The sequence below is a fragment of the Malaclemys terrapin genome, chromosome 4, assembly GCF_027887155.1.
Source record: "Malaclemys terrapin pileata isolate rMalTer1 chromosome 4, rMalTer1.hap1, whole genome shotgun sequence".
In the NCBI taxonomy this organism is placed as follows: domain Eukaryota; kingdom Metazoa; phylum Chordata; order Testudines; family Emydidae; genus Malaclemys; species Malaclemys terrapin.
In genome coordinates, this window is record NC_071508.1 from 10,320,423 (window position 1) to 10,344,777 (window position 24,355).

Here is a 24,355-nt window from a genome sequence, read left to right on the forward strand (position 1 = left end):
AAAGCGATATTAAAAAATACCTAATAGGCATGAAAAATAGCCCTTGCTAAACAATATTTTGGGAGGAAAAAATGTGTACATGTATTATAAAAGTCTAAGGAGAAGCTGCATTTCCACTAGTACCTACCAACCAATTCTATTTCTCTTTTAAATAAGCACATATAGACCATTCAGATAACCCACAGACATAGTTCAGTGCTGCTGTGAACTGGCAAAGCTTTCTGGGTGATGACATGTAAATGAAGAGTTTTTTTTCATACTATAATTCCCCAATCAGAGTAAGCTATTTCCTCCCTATATTTTCCACAGATCTCCCATTAATAGAACAGCAGCACATGTACCTTCTTTATTAACTGTACAATATTGACCAATTAACACTTTTTAAAGCTACAAAGTAGGACTGTTTAGCAACTACAGGAACTCCTTTTGCATTTAACTTTCACTCTTTACCACACTAAAGCCAACAACATGTTCCTAAAAGCACATTATTTTTAGTGAGTTGTACAGAAATGAAAACCTACCTTTCTGTGCCTGCTTTCTGCAGCAGCTAGTTGAGAGAGCATTCTTTCCTGCATATTCTTGCAATGTTTCATCACTACTTTTAGGATAGACAAAGGATTGGCGCAAACTGGTTGCTTTTCGCCATGATTTCCCACCTTCAGCATCTCAAAATCTCTCTGCAGAGCCATTAATGGGTCACTGATGTTGTACTTTCCATAGCGTTCTTCAATGAAAGTGTTTCTGTGCTGGGCCTGAAACATATAAATATGTATTTCAATTTATTTAAAAGGTGGCAACGGAAGAATCATATGGAAATTGACAAATCATTTCTAGATAGAGATAAAATACGATGGGGTATTTGTTCTGAGATGTAGACATCCCTGCTGCTTGGCCGCAAGATGTGATACAGACCTAACTATCTGCTAGAGAGATAAAAGTATCTAGCATTGCACGTTTTTTCCTGGTGAAAGGTGCTGGGTTAACAGTCCCAGAGACTAAAGAGCTCTACTAATCCATAGGACAGATAGACTAGAAGCTGGGGCAAGCAATATAGCAAACTTCTTCACAATGACCGCACACGGACATCTAAATGGGTGATTAGTGCAGCCTCCATGGCCCATTTAGTCCTTGCCATCTCTGCTGATGCTGATAATAAGGGAGCCCATAAAGGTCATGGTTTTTGTGGTGAATGCACTAGTCCTTTGAGACCTGGACATAGTCCAAACAACTTATTTCACAGCCCACAAAAAGCTATCAAATGGCCAGAGGGCACACAGTCAATGCTTAAACAACTTTACCTCCTCATGCATCTGGTAGACCTGGGTAAAAAAAAAAAATCCTTCCGCCAAACAGTTACATTTCACGAGGTTTTATTTTTAATTGTTGCTTGGAATTGCAGCAGAATTTTTTGACAATTTTTTTTTTTTACCTGTGTTGGATTTACACCAACAGTACAGAAGAGGCACCACTGTCTGACGATCAATCCCAGGACTAGCCAGTTTTCCAACAAATAATCTTCTAACTGAGAGGCCTTGTCTACACTGGCACTTTACAGCGCTGCAATTTTCTCGCTCGGGGTATGAAAAAATACACCCCATGAGCGCTGTGAAGTGGCAGTGTAGGCAGCGCACCAGCACTTTAACGTTGCTAGTGAAGACACGCCCTGAATGAGGAGCCATCGATCCTTTAATAGGAATTTTACATAAAGCGGACCACTTGTACATCTCTAACTATGGTGAGGACCAGTATATGCCATCCATCATGGTGTAGTTTGAAGTCAGGCATGGGGTGAGGAGTGTTTTAGGGTTTGTTTGTTTGTTTTCTTTTTGAGTGCTACATGGCTTACATGAAGTGTAGATTTCTGAATATGTTTATTTTACCAATCACCATGCCTAGCGAATCATTTTAAAAGATCAAAACTGACCTCCCCCACAAGATAGAGGAAGAGAAGCTAGTTTCACAAGATACATGGCAATGTGGTACCGGGGGGCAGCATGGGGAGTGGGTCTGAAAGTACAAATTAAGCACAAAACTCCGTGACACTGCAAACCATATACAAGTGAGCCAAAGTGCAGCCCCAAAAGCATGACATTTCCATCTCTAGTTTCCTTCCTGCTAGAATCATTTCAGTTGAAGCTACTGATTTCCATTTTTGCTTTCCCCAACAGGAAGCCACATGCAAGAAAAGGAAATCCAGCTCGCAATGCCCATGTCTTTTCACTGTAATTCAAATGCCAAAGAAACAAGAGGATGATCAATACAAGGATTCTTTTCAACTGAAGAACCAAAGACCTCCTCTCCCCATAACGACCCCCAAAGTTTGCTCATGTTAACTGAAACCAGGTCAAGGTCAAAGCTGCTTGTTTTGTAAAATTCACTGAACTGCGTTCCCCTCTAAATGAATGTGGCTTAGTGGCTGGAACAGGAGATCAGGAATCTGAACTCCTAGGTTCCATTCCTAGCTCTGCCACTGAAATGTTGTGTAACTTTGAGCAAGTCTCTTCACCTCACTGTGTCTCAGCTTCCCCTCATATACGAAAGAGATAAACTTTGGAGACAAACCCTAAGTAGGAGTGTGTTCCACCAGTGACAAAGAAGAAGCAGGACAACTGCAGACTTTGAAACTTACCCTGACAAAGCTTCTGCCTCTCAGGGGCAGAGGTTTCACTAGCATTCATAAAGTCTCAAAAGTCCTTGGATGCAAGGTATCAGCGGTGCTGAAAAGGTACTACTGCTTTACCAGCTCCAGAACGCAACCACTGGCAAGGGAAGATGTGCCCTTTTCTAACATCATGTACTATACTGATGCTTCCAACCCCTCCCCTGCTCCACTGGGAAAGGATGCAAAAAGGAAAGGTTTCATAGCCCAAGTTTTCAACAAATGCCCATGCTGGTCTATCCCTACAATTTGTTATATGTATGGGAAAAAAGTGAGGCACATCCCAGCACAGATTCAGAGAACACAAAAGCTCTCTACATAGAGGAAATTCCACTTCACCAATTATGTCATGTTTTGACTCATAATCAACACCATTTGCTCACTCTGGGACAGAGATACTGAAAGAATCACTATTCCAAGAAACAGAACTCAGTGGAGCAAATGTAAACAAGGAGGCCTTTTTATGAACAGCTTCTGCATCCGAGGACAAAGGAAGGAAATATTTTTTTCAACTTTGTAACAAACTCTGGTGGTCATGCATTTGCTTAACTACTAAAGTTCAAGCACCAGCTTGAAAAGGTTGAATGTTACAGACAGCATTTGGACAACTGAATACTGAAGATTTATCCATCTGAGGACTGACGTGTGTAGGAACAACAATAATCCCAAAGATGACAACTTCTTTATACACAAAAATTACCCCATAAAAGGAGTTAGTAAGCATCATTATGTTACTGTTTATGGCTTAAAAGCATCTGATTTTAAGCACTGATTACAACAAAGATCCAATAGGTCTTCCAGTGTCTCTTGATGGAGCTTACGAGTTCATTACAAGTAACTCAGTATCTGACTTCATTAGATTTTTCACTGGTTCTTAAATCTAAAAGAAGGCTTTTAAAACTCATAAGCATTACCTCAACCACAACAAAGATTTTAGAAGAGCTTGTTCAGTGGGACTAGCTAGCAAGTTGGCACACTGCTCTGAACTCATCCTCTGATTAAATCCCCACCTCCTACACACAAACCACAAATACCTTTCGCAGCTGCTGTCTGCACTGTACTGGAACAATCACACTAGCTATACACCACTAAAAAGTATCAGAGCCACCACACAATACATTCAGCACGCTACGGTATCCACACACCAACTACTGAAATTAATAGAGCCAGCAAGTCCCAGGTCTCTGGTGTCCCAAAACCTCTTAAAAGGAAAGACAGTAAATACTTAATCCTCCGACTGAGAGATTTAATAATTTAGTGATGTTTCACTGGAAGAGCAATTTTGTGCATCCTCTTGGATTTCTTGGCTGTAATATCATAAGGACATTCACATTAGGCAATTACAGAATTTCACTCCAGCAATAACCTATAGATCTATAACTGGTCAGCAAACAAAAGTCCTTAAAATTCTTTCACCCAGGTGCAGACTAAATGAAACAAAGCATCACAAACAGCCTAATCATCCAACAGTCATTTCTTTCAATGACAGACACGAATTAAGAAGCCCAGCACACTTGGTAACCCATAAAAAATAAAATTTGGAACCAACCATTGCACCACAGAATGTTTGTCGGGCACCTGTCATACAATGTTGCCTCTTCCCACTGCTTTGAACATTTACTAAAAAAGTTCAAAATAAAATATATAACACTCAAGGAACAAGTTTTAAAAAATGTAAAGTTACATATACACCTTCCTCCTCTGTTAAGAATTAGAATCAAAGGCACATGATTTCAACTGCAGAATAATGAACAACTGCAGGCATAAAAGAAAAGGTGTGTGATGGTGATGAGGGGAGCTGAGATTTTCAAAAGCACTCATTGGCCTAACTTTGCTCTGACTGAAGTCCACAGGAGTTTCACCATTGACTTCAATGGAAAACAGACCAATGCTGAGCACTTTTGAAAATCTCACCCCAAATACTCCCATCTCAAGATACAGTGCTATGATGTAAATAATTAAAAACACAAACCTGGCATTCAGTGCAGCAAACATACCACTCAGATGAGATGCCTTAGGGTTATCAGTTTCAGATTTGATACATTTAGACCAGTGTTTCTCAATGACTGGTCCGTGGACTGGTGCTGGTCCCCGAGATTGCCCTGACACAGGTTAGGAAGGTCCCTGGTATCAAAAAGGTTGAGATACACCGATCTAGACTCCCTAGAACCACAGGTACTAATCCTGACTCGGGGCAACTCAGCCCTTCATCCTTCCAAGGATAGTAGAGTATCATGCATTTTCCTGGGTATAGGGCTGTTAAGCAAGACCTTTAAAACAAACAAAAAAAAATCTTGCCTGCTTTTTGCAAACAGTAAAAAGGTCATATGGGCAATTTTAAGAGTAAGGGCCTGCCCCAGTGCCCTGGGCCAAAATTTTCCCTCTCCAGAGGATTCTGCAGTGTGTTGAGAACTGGTTGGTTTCTGCCCACCATCCCAGAAGTGAGTGAATTTCACTGGTGCTGTTCTGTACATTGTTTGCAAAACACTGTGGGATCCACAGAGAGAGAAGTCACTACATAAAAATAAGATTGTTATAGTTTTCTAGACTCAGGGAGAGCATGCAAAACATATGGCTTTGCAACTTGAGAGATGCGGCCCTAACACTGCCTTCTGTGTATGAGTGTGTGTTGTAGTTTTATACATAAGCATGCACACATCTGGGTATCTTTATGTACATAAACACATCAGTAAGCCATACCAAATTAAATACAGTAGCCTTTTCAGAATTAATAGAGTTTTTAACACTCATTCCACACAGCAGTGACTCTTTGTTAAGCCTGTTAAATGACATACAGCTGTTGGAGGATAGGGAAAAACAAGATATCTACCCAGAATACAGAATGAAACAACGTCACCCTAACACTCTATTGTTTCAGCCTTTCACTTACTAAAGAGAAGTAAGGCATGACTAGTAAGTGGCACAAAATAAATGTTTTCAGGACACATTTTAGGTAGAAAAGTTAGGGTTGGTTAAAAACAAAGGGAGCGCGACTTTCAAAACTCAATATGGATCACATTTCCATGACTGTTTTTTTAACATTCCAATAAATGCAATTTAAAATGTAAGCATCCCCCCCGCACAGCTGGAAACCCGGACATTACAGCTTTGGGCCCATGCATGAGAACAAGAGTGAGATTCTCTAGAAACAAACATGAAACTGGCCAGTCTGGATAAACTATCACATTGAAACAGCAAGAATGGCACCAGGCTGGAGTTTTAAAGTTACTTTGATTGCAATCATTTAAGGGGGATTGTTTCAGAGGCACAAATGGGAGTTGGGACCTAACTCACTTTTGTGCCTTTGCAAGTCTCCCCCCAAAAGTGTTAAGAATACATTTTCTCTCTTGACAATATCGTTTTATTATAGAAGCAGATTCCTACATCAATTTTACAGTCTTGTCTATACTTCTCTAATCACATAGCTCCTGTCTAGCATGGAATCAGAAGCAAACTCTTTTTCCACAGAAGTGGACTGTGTGTTAATTTACACGGATGGACCCAGCGGGAGGGGAGACACAAAAATACCCAACCTTCCTGCAAAAGAAAAAGAAAAAAAAAAAAAAAAAACACACACACAAAATCTCTCTCTCTCTTTTCAGTAAGAGTTAGGGCAGTAGTTCTCAAACTTTTGTACTGGTGACCCCTTTCACATAGGAAGCCTCTGAGTGAGACCCCTCCCTATACATTAAAAACACTTTTTAATATATTTAACACTATTATAAATGATGGAGGCAAAGCAGGGTTTGGGGTGGAGACTTATAGCTCGTGACCCCCCCTGTAATAACCTCGTGAACCCCTGACAAGTCTCGCCCCCCCAGTTTGAGAACCCGAATTAGAGACAGATATCCTGGAATACTATCTTGTAGATGCAATCAATAGCATTATCTCCTGTCCCCACCATCCCTCGCTTTCTCCTCTCCCCCTCCCCCCGCCAACACATACACACAATAAATACTCCACCCTGTTTATAAACCTTCCAAAGTGTATATGCTTTTGTATCCAAATATGTATGATCAGAGCTTAAGAGACCGCTGTGAGGAAGAGGAAGGAAAAGGGAGTGCTGTCTTGGATAAATGTGCTGCCAGTGGTTTAAATGAATCACAGGAAAAAACTAATGGATTGATTTGTTGAATAGATAAAGGGGAAAAATCCTCAATTGTTTCTGAAGCACTACAAAACATGAGTAAATCAAACCCAACTACAGTTGTGTGGGAACATTTAAAGGATACAAGGACTGGAAAGCCTTTCAATAAATTAAAAAAAAATTTAAACTGGCCCAGCTGTTTTGATGGACAAGCTGTTTTCTCTTTTTAAATTGAATCCAACCCTGGAGTGGTTACACACTACCACAACAGAAACTCAGAAATAAATTCCAGCTTCAAAATAGTATTAACACTTCTAATATTATAAGCACTTCTGAAAAATTTTACTCCTGGCTCATTTCTCTCCAGGAAAAGCTTTACAGAAAGTTTTGAACTGGCTCCATAAGGCATTAAGAAGGGTCCCTCCCTCCTCTGTCAGTGTAACTTAACACCCAGTCCACTTATGTGGAAACAAACAAAACCAAAACCACCAAACAAAAACCAAAACACACACGCATGGTATGTCTTTATATATGATTTTTGAGAGGCCTGAAACTATCCACAAAGCCTCATTTTTCTCCTGCTTTCAGGCATCATAATGCTGTACATTTTGTTGAATCAAGCTGGGGTGGTTTATTTCCTGTCTGGGAAAGAACAAAAAGTTCCTCCTTGTTACTTTGTGAGCAATTAATGATTTTCCTGAACTGGAATCACTAAATGAAACTAAGCTACCTTTCGACAGTTCTCTCAAATCTAACTATCATCATACAAATACAAGTCAGCTAGGCATAAATATTTAACCATATACGTCTAGACAACACAAAAAACATAACTAAAAATACCACACAACACCCACCCACTCAAGAAATATACAATGCATTTATGAGTTTACAAAACATGTCAATTGTTTCAGCATGATGCACTAGCAAATACAAAGTCTATAGAAAGATTATAATAACTGCTACTTTCAGTCTGTTGCACAGGTGACACCACTGGAGATATGGCTGAACAGATAAATCTTGCACAGAAAATTTTCAACTTAGTCCCTCTAAAATGAAATTGTGATGCAGGCTATGTGCATTAAATGACACAAAGCTGAGAGTTATCTGGTGGCTTACGTCACTGACTGCATCTGGTCTTTTAGTTTAAGGACACAGCCATTCACCTGGACACCTGAATATAATGTACTCACTTCCCAACGACTGTCTCCTTTTAATGTGGAAGTTGTTACTGGGGTTTGCATATTTATGTTAAATAAATATGCAAACTCAAACAATAACTAAAGTCGGCTGTCCAGGCTATTCAACTATTCTTAGAGGAAAGATAAGATTCCTAGGCAGAAGAGGAGAAAACATTTGAAGAAGCGGATGCTCCGAAGGAGAACAAAATTCAGCTAACTGGAAGACTAACAGCTACTCAAAAATAATATTTCAGATTCTGTTAATGAAGATGTTGACGCACACTGGGTGCTGCAGTAACTGGCTGGCTTTGTTCAATTTGAATTAGGGTAATTGACCACTGCTAGTCTTTTTGAAAAAGGGTAATTCTGGTTTTATGGAGCAGAAGCAATATTTGGAACAGTAAAGAGATGTTTAGTGTGCAGATAAGCAAACTGATGGCTCCAATCTGCTAGGAAAACGCTATTGTTTTCTCTGGGGATTTCCAGGCTACTCAGGGCCGAATGTTTCCCACACAATATCCTTCGGGTTTCTTTCTTAATGCTCTTTTTACTCAAGATCTGGCTGAGACAGAACATTGCATCATGGCCTCTCGACCATCCTCAACTTCCTTTACTGAACCACAAGGCATAAATTAGTGGGACTTTCCAACACAACTTTTATTGTTTGGACAGAGAAAGGGGAATGTATATGTAGCATTTAGATTTTAGTTATTTTCACATTAGGGAAAACATGAATAGTTTTTTGAACTGTTTTAATTTCATTGTATTTATCTGGACCCACAATTCCCCAGCAGTTTAATCTGTCCTGAAGTTCCTCCTTTAGATTATGGAGAATGGCATATTCTTTAAATAGCTTCCCCTGCATTCTTGAACTTCCTTATTACTTCTTTCCCCAGAGACAGATGTTAGAAAATAAAGATAAGCTGAGGTCACAGTATTCAGGGGTGGGGATTACTGACTTCGCATTAAGCAACCATAAAGAATCAACTCCCTATCCTTCGTCCCACAGCAGCTCCGTATCTAAATACTGAATATGATTTTGACCAAAAAGTGGTTACTAGTAGATATTTTAAGACAGACCCAAAATAATAAGGCTTTTACCTCTTGTTGTAATTGGCTAGTCAGTAAATCAGATCTCTATTGAACCAATATAATAGCATTATCGATATTAAATGAAAAAGCCAGCGAGTTAAGATAGCCCAGGCTTTGCTTACATAAAGGTTATGTCGCAGTTTGCAAGAAACCTCAGGGATGCTCCTAATGCACATGAAATGGAACAGACTACAGCTTCTCTTGTGTGTAAAACTGAAGTGTAGCCTAGAGACTACAAATCCCAGCATGATCCTGGCCTTCCAATTGATCAAGATGGATCACTGTAGGCTTAGAGTCCCTGTACTGAAGACGATGGCCCTCGTGGGCTGAACTGGGCCCACAAGCTGCACTTTGGCCATCTCTATATTAAAGAAAACAGAATGTGAAGTTGAGACTGTCACACAAAAAATATATTCAAGTAATAACACAGAGGGGAGAAAACAGTTATCTAGTCATATTCCTTGCTCAGAACTCGCCCAGTTACTGGGCAGGTGGGAGGCAGCACATTTTATCATGATTTATCAGTGAGCAGGTCAACTTCTTAATTGAAACATTAATGAAAGTAAAAAGAAGAACAGGAGTACTTGTGGCACCTTAGAGACTAACAAATTTATTAGAGCATAAGCTTTCGTGGACTACAGCCCACTTCTTCGGATGCATATAGAATGGAACATATATTGAGGAGATATATATACACACATACAGAGAGCATCTGAAACCTGTCATTAATGAAAGTGAAATTTTCCTAAATATATACAGAAAAAGCTGTATCAAATATTGTAATTCAAGGGAACAGAGTACAGCTGAAGCCTGCTAAATCCAAGCATTTTATAATCTGCTCAAAAAAGAAAAAAAAAATCAGTTGTCTTGCCCCTTCTCTTAAAGATTTAGTAGCTGCTGTAGTGGGATCTAATGGTACTGAACAGAAAACTCGGAAATATAACTCAATTGACAACTGAACAGTTTGTTTTGGAATGCATTATCCGCACTTTATTGTTTGTTCATCTATTTGTTCACTTGCAAAATTCAGTAATTCAGAGTCTCCCAGTCATTAATGCTAATTAGCCAGGTTCTACTCTGCTATGAAAGAGCTACAGCCTCAAGCAAGAACAAGCCTGAAAGCTGCTTCCTGTTTTCTGATCTAAAAGCAAACAAAACTTCAGTTTTAATGAATGGAGAATTCTGTTCTCAAAAAAGAGAAAGGGAACAAGCACTCTATAAACATCAAGAATGATTGATCTAGTTTATTTGAATGGATTCCTTTCACGGATATGATTTGCTGGATCTGAGAAGGATAATTTGGGGCCCCCCCTCATGCAGTCCTTTCTACATGGCAGTCTTGCACAAGAAAGGACCACAGAAATTGGCCCTTAATGTTAAATTGTGTAAAGTGATTCTAAACATTTCTCATCCCCAAAATAGCTGCTACCTTGTTGTGTGTTTTAAATATAATCAGGTGGAAGAGGGAGCAGAGAGTCCTGGAAAAGAAATTAAGATATGAAGGTGAGATTACAGTCTAATTTGGAACAAGATGCAACAAGCGAGATTAAGAAATAATTGGAGGGAAGAGGCAGGAGGGGAAATCTAAGCCAAGAGTGATAGTAATAAAGTCACAATCGCTCACCTAACTGGTATGCATAAATTGACTGTTCTAACTCATTTGAACATATTTAAAATAGGATCAGCTCATCCTAATTCAATTTAGTCCTGCCTGATTTCTTGCAAGAGTTCTAGCAGAAGGTGATCCTTAGAAAGGGAGGGTGGTAGCCTCTTGAACTTGTTCAGTAAGACTCCCCACATGTAGACAGCAAGATGGAAAAACATGCAAAGGCACATTTGGGGGATGCACGGAGGGGCAAAGGTAAGTAGGAACTTGAAGATAAGGCCATTGTGAAGAAACTAAATGAATTCTTTGCATCCGTCATCACAGCTGAGGATGTGAGGGAGATTCCCAATCCTGAGCCATTCTTTTTAGGTGACAAATCTGAGGAACTGTCCCAGATTGAAGTGTCATTAAAGGAGGTTTTGGAACAAACTGATAAACAGTAATAAGTCACCAGGACCAGATGGTATTCACCCAAGAGTTCTGAAGGAACTCAAATGTGAAATTGCAGAACTACTAGCTGTAGTCTGTAACCTATCATTTAAATCAGGTTCTGTACCAAATGACTGGAGGATAGCTAATGTAATGCCAATTTTTAAAAAGGGCTCCAGAGGCGATCCCAGCAATTACAGGCTGGCAAGCCTGACTTCAGTACTGGACAAACTGGTTGAAACCATAGTAAAGAACAAAATTGTCGGACACATAGATGAACATACTTTGTTGGGGAAAAGTCAATATGGTTTTTGTAAAGGGAAAGCATGCCTCACCAATCTACTAAAATTCTTTCAGGGGGTCAACAAGCAGGTGGACAAGGGGGATCCAGTGGATATAGTGTACTTAGATTTTCAGAAAACCTTTGACAAGGTCCCTCACCAAAGGCTCTTAAGCAAAGTAAGCGGTCATGGGATAAGAGGAAAGGTCCTCTCATGGATTGGTAACTGGTTAAAAGATAGGAAACAAAGGGTAGGAATAAATGATCAGTTTTCAGAATGGAGAGAGATAAATACTGGTGTCCCCAAGGGGTCTGTACTGGGGCCAGTTCTATTCAACATATTCATAACTGATCTGGAAAAAGGGGTAAACAGTGAGGATGCAAAATTTGCAAGTGATACAAAACTGCACAATGTGAAGAGCTACAAAGGGATCTCACAAAACTGGGCGGTTGGGAAACAAAATGGCAGATGAAATTCAATGTTGATAAATGCAAAGTAATGCACATTGGAAAACATAATCCCAACTATGCATATAAAATGATGGAGTCTAAATTAGCTGTTACCACTCAAGAAAGATCTCAAAAAAGATACATTGGAATTGGAAAAGATTCAGAAAAAGGCAACAAAAATGATTAGGGATATGGAATGGCTGCCATATGAGGAGAGATTAATAAGACTGGGACTTTTCAGCTTGGAAAAGAGATGACTAAGGAGGGATATGATATAGGTCTATAAAATCATGACTGGCCAAATCCACCTTCTTTTTAGCTTGTTTTGCCTGTAGTCTTTAGAATACTGGAATATTTGAAACTGTAACATGACCAGTGACACACAGTCAAAACCCACATCAAAATGGGTTTCTGCCTAGTTCCAGCGTACTTCTGCAGCGCCAATACACAGTTAGCATTAAAAAATCATTTTCGAAAGTCTGGAAAGACATCTCATGGTAGTGGTGGGGAAACACACTGAACAAGAGAAAACAACAGCTTCAGAATGATCAATCAGATGATTTATCAGAAGATGCAATCAATCAATGGATGCTTGGTTCAGCTCTTAAAGTTTTGACATTTGTTCCTAGCAGATCTATTCGTCCCATTTATCCTGTATGCATTTCAGTTAACTAAAGTTCTCTTACTAGGATTTCAGTCCATAACGGTTGGATACTGATCTTAGCACACTTCTTCAGTGTTTTTTCCTGTAATATTTTCTACTTGTCAAAATAGGAGCATATAGACTGGCATACAATTTGCACCATGCTACTTTACATATGTTTAAAAATATTATCTATTTTATTCAATTAAATGTTTCAGAATAATTATGACAGTTAAAATCAGTAAATATAAGAAGAGAAAGCTGTAGATCCCAGAGGCTTGGGCTGGTTTTGGCTGTAAATTTTCTGCTGCTCAAATTCTGTCTTGCTTCTAGATTAAGTAGCTTTGTGATTTTTTTCTCTAACATACGTAATATGTTCATAAGGATAACAAAAGTATCCTGCCAACATTGAGTTCAACTTCAGCCATGACTGTACTAACTCTAGCTTCTGGGATCGAGGTACAAAACACTGCTAGGAGACCCACAATATTCCACCACCTGCTCCACGAGCAAGCCAGATGGAGAAGAGAGAGATTTTCATTTCCCCATGGGTAGTACGCTGGGGGAACCACAGTGAAAACTAATTTTGAAGCAAAGTTTTTACTTCTCTTTTCCCACTAACTTCAGTTTTTTCTATACTTTTATTTTGAGGAGGGGGGGAAGGTGGGAGGCTGTGAATCACATTACAATTGATCCTTTACTAGAGCTAGGAGAGTCATTAATTTGATTACTTAGTCACTTTACATTAGGTGATCGCCATGAGCAGATCATAATTTCATTTAATTTGTTAATTATTCAAATGTACTTGTCAAATTCTTGGTTGGTTGGTTTTATGCTGTATGAATTGGTCACAAACACTTCACTGCTGGTTAAATTCCATTTTAATTATTGTTGCTCATGCCATTATTTGAATGTACATACACTGAAGCCATCTTACCTTGGGTCAGCCTCTCCCTTGCACCCTATCAAAAAAATTGCAGGAATGCAGATCTACCCTCAATTACAAACTAAGTGTGTTTGCAGAACATTACACAAAGCTTGTGAGAGAGTAACGGGTGTCCTGAAAAGCCAAAACACTGTCTGGATGCAAGAAGAAAGTTCAGAGGCCTTAAGATACAAGGTTTTTTCAGCACACAGTATTTTTGTGTGCTCTGAATTGGATTGAGGCTAGTGGGACATCTGAAAGGCTAGTTAAGTCAGCAGTGCAGGAAGGCAAGCAATGTACCGTTCCAGTTTTGAGATATCGGAAGTTGTAACATTACAAGTAATGACAACCCAACTTGAAGTAACCTTTAATATTGAACATGGTCACATTTTACTATTTACTTCAATAACCTGCCAGCTTCATTTCCTCCTTTCTAATGTTCCAGTTTCTCTAACTTCAAAATTATTGAACAGATAAAGCACATTTCATCTAATAATAAAGGCTTTTCCCACCATATCTCAAAGGCAAAAAACTAATATTTGCTCAGTTTTTTAGCCACTGGAGCCATGAGATTTCACACTATGCATTACTTAGTTTATCCTTTCATCTTAACATACTGTTTGCTGCGTGTGTTTCTGAAGAGGTCTTACCACATAGCACTATCCTCTTGGCCACACCACCACCATAGGTATGCAGGGCTCAAAGCTGAGCAGAAATGTAGCATTTTTGCAGCACTGTGGGGGGAGGGAAGCCTGCATTCTCTCATTTTCTAGAGAAACCTATTACTCCAAGGTATACCCACTTGTACTACCCCAAACAATTACTTCTCTGCTTCCTTGGTGTTTTCCCTCTTCAAATATCTGTAGCCAGACGGCTTGAATAAGATGGCTGCCCCAAACTGGGAGTTTAAGGAGAATTTTCTACGCTTGGTAACTGCTGCAGGTCACAGTATCTTGTGAAAAATTAAATCCAAGGGAATAAGATGGATGATGAAGTGGAAGTTCCCTCACAAAGAGAGTCTTTTTATAGATGAGAAAACTCCTCCAAACAATCCCAGAGATTTACACCTGCACAACTGAGGAGGAGAATAAAAGGAGGAAAAATAATGAAGACAAAAAACAATCCATTCCTAAAAAAACATGTGATGTGTCAGCTACAGAATAATCATCACTGATAGCAAGATCGGGTTGTGCAGAACTAATGCGATGATGGCCTGACATACAAGGCAGATCCCAAATCTTGAACCAAGCCAGATCTCATTTCAAATCAAAGGATCCGGTGAATGGAGTCTAATAGGCAGCTTTCTTTTGTATACAAATTTAAATCCAATTTCCAATCATCTAATGTAATATAGAGTGGACTGCAACATTGCTAGCTTCTTTTCACTTCATTCATGCTGCCCGGTGCTGAAGCCTGGAAAGATAACTTTTACCTAAACACAACATGTGCAGACTAAACACAACACTTATATTTGATAACATTTGGCCCTTTCTTATCCAAATGCTTTCTTAATTATAGCTGTGGTTTCTCTGGGTGTTCTCCCTATTTGGGGGAAGAGCTTTAGAGAAGACAAAAGCTGCTTGCAGTAAATAAAACTAGACTAGTGCAACAAAAGCAATCTTTTATGAAAACATGTGCAATAACTACCTAAACATCTGTTACCAATAGAACCAGAAGGAATTATAATGCACAGCACAGCAAGGATAGGCTGTAAAACTAACTATTCATGGGGTTCTCTCTTTGAAGCATATTGGTAACCTTCAAAAGCAGACAGAGCTACAGTTAGTTGGATTTGTCACTTAGTTTTGGATGTTTTAGAATGGATCAAATGCAGAGGAACTGAAGGTAGATCTTTCAAGGTACTACCCATGGAAGCTGTTTTTATTTGCCACCAAACATGCAGAGTCCATGTTAGGCTGCAGAACTGTTCCATTGGTATCCACTGTAAACATCCTCCACTGTAAACGTGTGTGATGCAAGAGAACTATCGTGTGAGTACAATACTATACAAACTTTTAATAACGGTATCTAGGCACTATGGTGGTTAGTTCCTTAAAAATACATATAAGCAGATACAAGCCCATATGGTGAAAAATCAAAGGGAAAAGGAATGGGGAAGCAGCGTAAAAGGGTGGACGTTACCAGAGGGGGAACAGAAAGAGAACATTATGAGACAACAGATCACATTATCTTTGAAAACTCATGGCGACTGGGGGAGGTCCCGGACGATTGGAAAACGGCAAATATAGTGCCAACCTTTGATAAAGGGAAGAAGGAGAATCCGGGGAACTACAGACTGGTCAGCCTCACCTCAGTCCCTGGTAAAATCATGGAGCAGGTCCTCAAGGAATCCATTTTGAAGCACTTGGAGGAGATCAAGGTGATCAGGAACAGTCAACATGGATTCACCAAGGGAAAGTCATGCCTGACCAACCAGATTGCCTTCTATGATGAGATAACTGGCTCTATGGGTATGGGGAAAGCAGTGAACATGATAGATCTTTAGCAAAGCTTTTGATATGGTCTCCCACAGTATTCTTGCCAGCAAGTTAAAGAAGTATGGATTGGATGAATGGTGGATAGAAGGCTGTGGGAGGTCTAGATTGGATATTGGGGAAAAATATTTCACTAGGAGGGTGGTGAAGCACTGGAATGGGTTACTTCGGGAGGTAGTGGAATCTCCATCCTTAGAGGTTTTAAGGCCCGGTTTGACAAAGCCCTGGCTAGGATGATTTAATTGGGATTGGTCCTGCTTTGAGCAGGGGGTTGGACTAGATGACCTCCTGAGGTCTCTTCCAACCCTGATATTCTATGATTCTATGAACACCAAGAGCCAATGTCAGAATTGTTGCATGGAATTTTGCAGTTACCATAGACTGCACAGCATGCAAGAGAAGCAGCCCAGAGCAGCTTTTCACACATACAAATCAACAGAGGACAGCATTGGAATAAAATTGTGTTCAGACAGCAGACCCATATGACTATCTATTCCATCTTTAGCTTTGAGATAGATTAATCTTTTGCCACACAGCTAGAAAGAGATGAACCACTTGCACTAGCTACAAAATACATACATACAAAGTACAGACCATGCAAAATGACTAACTGGAATTTTAGCATGGTCCAGGACAGGAATTATAAACCTAGCTATAAATTCTATGTCACTGTCCACAAGTTACCAGATAGTCAACCTTCACAAAACTTCTCTAATTTTTTCCCCCACAATACTTTTACCTCATTATCCCTACACCCCCACTCTCCCATTTAATATTCCCTTTCAGAAGAGAATAGAGGCATTTTAAAACATTCCCTGAAGAACAACAGATCAAGATTGCTGGATAAAATGGAGGTGTCAGCGCCATAGCTAAGAACACCTCATTGAGAACACCCTGTTCTCTGCACTCTCTCATTTAAACCTGAATGCCTTGGATAATTGTAGCTGCCCTGATATAACAGAGAAAGGCAATCTCAGTTATATAGGACAAACAACACAGGTCAAAATCAGCACCTTCAACCACTGCCCGGAGACAAACAGGAAACCAATGCAAATAATGGAGTAATGAAGAACAGACATAATGTGATCCCTACAAGAGCCAGCTGAAGTTTGAGTGGTCTTAAGGTGCGGTTTCCTCAACACATATCGAGTGCATTGCAGCAGACAAACTGCAAGGGGATAAAAGCACGGATAAGGATGACAAGGTCCTGCATCTGAAAGAAAGGGATGCAATTTTCTAGCCAAATGCTGATAGAAAAAACACTACTACTGCTATAGGCCATCCAGATGCTTCTAGAGAGATCAGGACTTCAGTCTGTGACAGAGTAACAAGTGATGAATCAATTACCCCACCGAAGGGGCAGATGCAGTTTTGCAATTTCACCTGGTTGCTTGCCTCTCTCCAGGAGCATTAATTCCATCTTATCAGCGTTGAGTTTCAGCTAGTCAGCCTGGATGCAAGCCCCCAAATCAGCGACATTTCTCCACCACACTGTCCAGCTCCAACAAAACAGCACTGCGCATCACTCACCCAGGCAGTGAAGGCTGCGGCGCTCCCTTTCTTTTCTAGCAACTTAATATACACGCTACATGAAAGAAGGGTACAAGAACACTCTGCAGGCTGCCTGCGCTATGAGCTCTCGAAGAGAACTAGCGTGCACATAAACAGCACTGTAGCTGCGGTAGCAATGCCAGCAGCAGCTGCGCCTCTGCTTCCACTAGCAGTGCTACCATGGGCAAACTGCTATTTATACTCCCGCTAACTTGCTGAGAGCTAGCGTGAATATGTGTGTGTGCACAAGCAAAGGAATCACAACCCCTGCCTGAAGTGTAGATGCAGCCTTACTATCCCATTGGGGCTATGTTATTCTTAGCATGGAACTGGCATCTGCTTCTTAGGAAGCAGTCACCCCTGCCAGAGAGATTTGGAGAGCTGATCTTCTCTGCTGCTCTGAAGAGTTTTCTTACTGAAGAAACAGGAACATGTGAAATATTTAATTAAGAAGTTTAAGACTAACCCTTTTAATTCTTCCTGATAAAGAATCAAGAGCAGTTTTGTTATAAAAAAGGAAGTACTGACATTTAAAATGCTCTCTGCACTTAAACACTGAACTGCTTGCTTTCGCAGCCAACTTTTTGGAAACAAATTCCAAGATATAGATCAATATACAGCATTGACTATCTAACACTGCTGATATCCAGTGTGACTGTTTAAAAAGTAATAAATCATTGCTGCTAAACCCCACCTAGTGATACAGGCCTTTGGCAGAACCTACAGGAGAATGGTAGCATTTCTGACTCAGTTACCTTACTTACAACATACCTTTAAGGCATCTATGACAAGATCTCTTGCTTCTAGTTCGCCTTCAAGAATACTAAATAGCGTCAGTAGTTCTGGTTTGCTGAGCTTTTCCAGATTCATTCTGAATACCTGAAAAACAAAAGTAATTAGAAAAGAATTAGTTCACTAGATGTTGTTCTGAACAAAACCAACAGTGATATTCTAAGACCCAGGAATGCATAACCTTCATTGAACTTGGAAACTTCAAACCTTTTAGTTTTTCAAATTGCAAGCTGTATTGTCAAACAAAGGAGAAAACACACACACCAGTGTTTTCTTTATGACCTCCATAACTAGTTGCAGAAGATTGATTTTTCACTTTTTCCCAGGGGTTCACAAGCATATGCATACCCAGATGGTGTAGGCAGAAAATAAGTGCTAATGTACAATATTCACTGAGCAGCAGCCAAAATTAACAGGAGGGAGAAGTGATTTTTTTTTTAAATCATGCTACTGTGGATTATAACCATAACGCTGCAAATGTCCCACTAAGGACTTAATCATGGAGCCATACTTCAGGCGTATAACTTGTAGGTTAAAAATGGCTGCTTAAGAACAATACCTTTGCGGTCCAAATTGATCCATCTACCATAAGATAAATATTAAATTTATAAATTAGCATTTCAAAGCTACATTGTACCTTTTGAGCCATCCCTAACGACCTCTCCTGTGGCACACACTCAAGTCACTCCACAAGGTTAATGCCATAGAAACATACACATACGCAGAACTCTGGTTTCTATTCTCTCTATGGAATTTCTTCAGCCCATAGCAGCTTGTGAAATACAATTTTAAGTTGTACACATTAGAATGCAGATCCAATACTTCTGGATACTGGATTTTAATTAAGAGCAACAATAGTCACATCATATGTTTTAACAAGTCTATGTCTCTACGGTGGAAGCCTAAAATACTCTGCATCGAACATGTATAGGCTGTGAAAAGTCCTAAAATTACAACCCATTCTTGCACATATCCTTCAATGCAAGGCAACAACAGTAGCAGCTAAATGTGTCAAATTCATCCCAAGCTTTTGCCACTCTTAACACTTGCTAAAAGTCAAAAACGTCATGGGATGCATGAACAGACTTCAGTTTGTTATATGGTGCTCAACTGTGCTAGCAAAAGATGAGTTACCCACTGGATGTTTAATTTTTAACCTTTGTTTAGACAAATATATGCAGCAGAATGGAATCCAGTGAAACCTACTACTCTAAAAGTCACTACTACTTTGCAGGTAATTTGCATAATTGTCTTGTGTAAAGCTAAGCAAATAAAGCCATGTTCAATCTTGTTTAAGCAGACAGAAGGTGGGTGAGGTTTACTGGACCAACTTCTGTTGATGATCGAGACAAGCTTTCAAGCTATACAGAGCTCTGTGTAGCTTGTGTCTTTCACCAGAAGCTGGTCCAATAAAAGATATTACCTCACCCACCTTGTCTTCCTAATATCCTGGGACCAACACAGCTATAACATTGCAAACAAAAATGGATTATTTACGCTGATGAAGTTTTCCAGTTTCTGGGAAAAGAAAATTGTCTTGATTACCCAGAAGAGTAACAACCTTAAGTATGCTCTATATACTTTAAGAGGAATTTAAAGTAATGATCTATTCCTCCCCTCAGCATTAATCAGAGGGCACTCCAGCTATGAAATAATATTCTTGTTTCACTCAAAGTCCAGTGTGAAGTATTAAAGCAGCAACATTTCAGCAGAGCCGTACAACTTTTTTACAGGGCTTTTCTGGGTAGATTTAAGCTGACATGTCTAGAGAGTCGTCTTAAATGAAAGCATAGCTATGGCTGTTTATGGTACTGTGGTTGTGTTAAAATGCAATGTAACCAGCCATTAAAGAGCTGTCAGCATAGCATGTGTTCGGTACTGCAGATAAATGAATTTACTGTCTGAGGGAAAGAAGTGTGACTGTATAATAAACGGTTTGGTAAACCTCTAAATGTCTGGTTTCATGATTTCCAACAAGACCAGCCAGCCATAAGTTGGGGCCTTCAAGACAGAGGAGGAAGTAAGTGGTTCTCCGAGTAGCACCAGCATGATGCAGGAGAAAGTTTAAATTCCCTACAGGGAGGGAATTCCCTTCTGACAAGTTGCTACCCTACTTAAAAGCTGTGAATACTTCTAGGCAATTCCAACAAGATATTGAGTTCCATTTCTACACTGGACAATGACTGAGTTAGAGACTACCACCTCTTAATTTAGTTATGAGTAAACAAATCAATACGAACTTTACTGCTCTGGCTTAACAAACCCACTTTTGTTTGACTCACTGAAACACATGTTTTATTTGTACTAAAAAAAAAAAATCAGAAAGGGGCATGACCTGTTGCTTAAAAAACAAAACAAAACAAAAAAAATCACAGCTATAGGAGAAGTCTTGAAACTGCCAAATAAGTGCCTGGAAAATTCTCAACAACAAAATCCCACCTTCCTGCTTTGTTCATGCAAGTTGGTGAACTGCCCAGGATTATTTGCTTCCAGATACTACACTGATGTTAAAACACAAACTAAAAATATTCAAACATTTTCAGAGAGAGTCTCTTCTTAAATGAAAGCATAGCTATGGCTGTTTATGGTACTGTGGTTGTGTTAAAATGCATTGTAACCAGCCATTAAAGAGCTGTCAGCATAGCATATGTTCAGTAAATGATTAAAATTTTGAAGTTCATATTTAACTCCACACTTACAGCAAAGGGAAGACAACTGGATTTAAAGCAGCCTTTTTTCTTGAAGAGCAAGCAAATACAAATAATAAGGAAACTAAAGGAGAACCCATTTCTTTTCACGTGAATACTTCCCCTGAAGGGCAAAAGTTGAGGCCATTTCCACTACTGTTCACAGACAAAAATTCTTTCTACCCTGGGTCATCTTTGTAGAACTAAAAGCACTGAGATAATAATCAGATTCAGGACATTTTACAGTCGCAGTTTGGCTTTAGATGCTTTGATCTCTGCTGCAAGTGTTCTTGGAAGAGGGCTTTCTGAACCAGCAAATACATTTAACATCCATGGGTTCTGGAATACAGTCCCCACATTCAAAATTTTAATTAGAGTTTTATAAGAATTGTTGAGACTTGCCAGGAGGATAAAGGGAAGACTTCTTTAAACAAGAGTGGACACTTAAGAAGAATTTAATTTGGCCCAACTTTTTTAAGATGAAACATCTGAATTATTTTGTCATTTTCATTTCAAAACAGAATTTAGAGTCAGCACATGCAGTGTATAGCATATTACAGCATTGTAGAAAAAAATCCCAACCCATGCCTCGAAGTCGTGAAAAACTGATTTCTTCAATGAACAATATATTTGCTCTATCTTCATTACCACTAGAGTTGGGTGACTAGTACAATTTCTCTCTAAATATCTGTTTGAACATTTAAACAAATATGCTTTGAGTTCACTCCCCTGCATATTTGTTTTCCACAAATATGCTAAGAAATTAAATTACTTTGCAGGGATGATCACAAAAACAGTAGATTTTAAGCCAACATTTGAAGAAGGCAAATTTGAAATTAATGTTATTCTCATACACTCAAGTAATAACACACCATCCATTTGAGCTGTGCATCCAAACAAACGTCCCAAAATTCAAATATTGAAAAACAGAAAACTACTTCCAAACAAGTTACAGACCAAGTTATCTTCAGGAAATTACTCAAATCATTTTGAATATACATTTACAAAAACTAATCTGTTCCCATGCAGTTTTAATCCATAACCAGTAAAGTCTGTGGATTCCCAATGAACTTAGACTGCTTATATGCCCATTTTCAGACATTTGAGCACATTCTCGAGACTAAGTTTGGCACATGTTAGGAGACATACTTGTTCCCTAGTCTCTTTCTGAGCGTAGTGTTACTTGGCATTGTCATCTTGCATTAAGTGGCTTCAAAAATATAAGACAGTTTTCAACCACATTTATTCCAACTGCTTCAAGTAGACTTTGCTGGGAGGTCATATTCAGGTGCTATTGTCTGAGGCACATTCCAACCTATAAATCTGAAACAGGAACCACTTGTAGACATGATCTGAATGTCCATAATACATCCAGGTTTGTCTGCAGGATATTTTGCAGAGACTAAATCATTTAATGTATTCTTACTTTAGTATAAGAGATTTCATTGAGTTTAAAACCTAACTATAAACTTTTGCACAGGAACCTGGATGTTCCTCCACCCCTAGCTAGGACGGACTTTCAACATGTGCTCCATCTGCTGTATAGGCTGGCCGGCCATGAAGCCAGAATCTGGAATATTCCAGGGTTTGCCAAGCCTGGAAGGCTGTGGATAAGATTCTTCAAGAGAAATGCCTTTATCAGAAAATCAGTAGAAATCTAAAAGTTGATCTAAAACTTTTTTTAAAAAAACAACTAAATTCATTAGTGATCTAGTGTATTTTATCATAATAAAGTTAATATTTTCCATTTCCATAGTCATCAAAGGAGCCCAGTGAACCTTGCCAGTAGAAAGCCTCAGCTCCTCTGTGAGGTATGCCTCACCTCCATTTTACAGATTAGTAATTCAAGACAAAGTGTTTTCCCAAGAACTCTCAAACCGTGGCAGAATCAGAAAGACAACCCAGAAATCCACATTCCTAGTCTTCTGCTTCAACCACCAACCATGCAGCCTCTTGTATTCAATTTTACCTCATTATCTACACTTAAAATTTCTACTGCTTTTCCAGTTTAGGAGACTCATATTTGTATAAGCTTGATTAGATTCCCATTTCACCAAGACATTGCGTTCTTAACGACTATTCTGTAAGTAGACAATTGCTGGAGAATTGTAAACTGACCAATATACTTTTTTAGAGACACAGTTGTGCAAGACCAGAAACAAGACACCTCTTCTCATGCCTGGAATTGTTTGATTTACAATTATGTTACTTCTATGCTATGAAATCGCTAGCTAGTTATAATAGCTATTTTGTACATCGCAGGAAGAAAATGTGTAGTGCCATTTATAAACGGAAGCAGAGAACAGAATCATAACATCCAAAAAGCAACTCCCATCACTATCTAGAATTAATTTTACAGGTTGGGACCAGGGCAGGGGATATGGCTTTGTTTTCAGTTTTTAAAATTTACCATGCTTAAGTAGGCACTTTTAAGTTTATGAACTGTATGATTGCCATGGACAGATTTTAAATCTCAACATCCTGACTGTCCGCCCAGGAAATGCATGACTTAATTTTAACAGTGGGTCAGTTCTTGCACAGAGTAATTTATGAAGGTTAAGACTGAATCAGTAGTTACAGGAAACAGTATCAAATCATATTTTGTGAGATGTTCACTATTAAGTTGTATTAGTTCAGTGAAGAGAAGACAAATTTAAAATAAGACAAATATTTTCTTTTATCAATGAAGAAAGCTGATATTTTCCCCTGTAATTTTTGAGGTCCTACAGGTGGCAAAACTAACTGCACTATTCTGAACATCGATTTTCACATTGAAAAAATGGAAAACCAGCATCTGTTTTATCAGCAGTACATGGAGAATTATGCTTATTTCTGCATTAGCTCACATCAGCACATCCTCTGCAAAGCTGTGAGAGTTTCCTACTATGGTGCATTTGCTTGCCACCACTGCTCACAAATTGGATTTAAGTACAAATAAGAGGGGAGTTCACAGTTGACCATTACCTGCAGCCATAAGCACGGTGGCTATCCAGTATGTTCTAAGTCAGGGGTCGGCAACCAGAAGTGGTGTGCCGAGTCTTCATTTATTCACTCTAATTTAAGGTTTCGCGTACCGGTAATACATTTTAATGTTTTTAGAAGGTCTCTTTCTATAAGTCTATATTATATAACTAAACTAGTGTATGTAAAGTAAACAAGGTTTTCAAAATGTTTAAGAAGCGTCATTTAAAATTAAATTAAAATGCTGATCTTACGCCACCAGCCTGCTCAGCTCGCTGCCAGCCTGGGGTTCTGTTCACCTAGGCCAGCAGAGGGCTGATCAGGGCCTGCGGCCGGGACCCCAGACCTGGGTGGGGGGGGTGGGGAGGGTGTGTATTTCAGGGGTCAGGGCAGAGGGCTGGGGGAAGGGGGTTCAGGGCAGAAGGCTGGGGTGTGTGGGGGGAGTTTTCAGAGATCAGGGCAGAGGGCCGGGGGGGGGGGGTGCAGGGCAGAAGTCTGGGTGTGTGGGGGGTTCAAGGGT

General features: G+C 39.4%; 1 protein-coding gene across 3 annotated transcripts in view; it reads right to left on the minus strand.

Annotated features, from left to right (window-relative positions):
* Window positions 1–24,355, minus strand: part of CTTNBP2NL (CTTNBP2 N-terminal like) — a 39,026-nt gene that overhangs the window by 8,030 nt on the left and 6,641 nt on the right. For all 3 annotated transcript variants that reach the window (XM_054027158.1, XM_054027159.1, XM_054027160.1), the window contains exons 2-3: window positions 18,167–18,274; window positions 522–752 (exon numbers count right to left, since the gene is read on the minus strand). In XM_054027158.1, coding sequence (XP_053883133.1) covers window positions 522–752; window positions 18,167–18,265 — 330 coding nt within the window. In that variant the 5' untranslated portion in view covers window positions 18,266–18,274. The remainder of the gene's footprint in view (window positions 1–521; window positions 753–18,166; window positions 18,275–24,355) is intronic.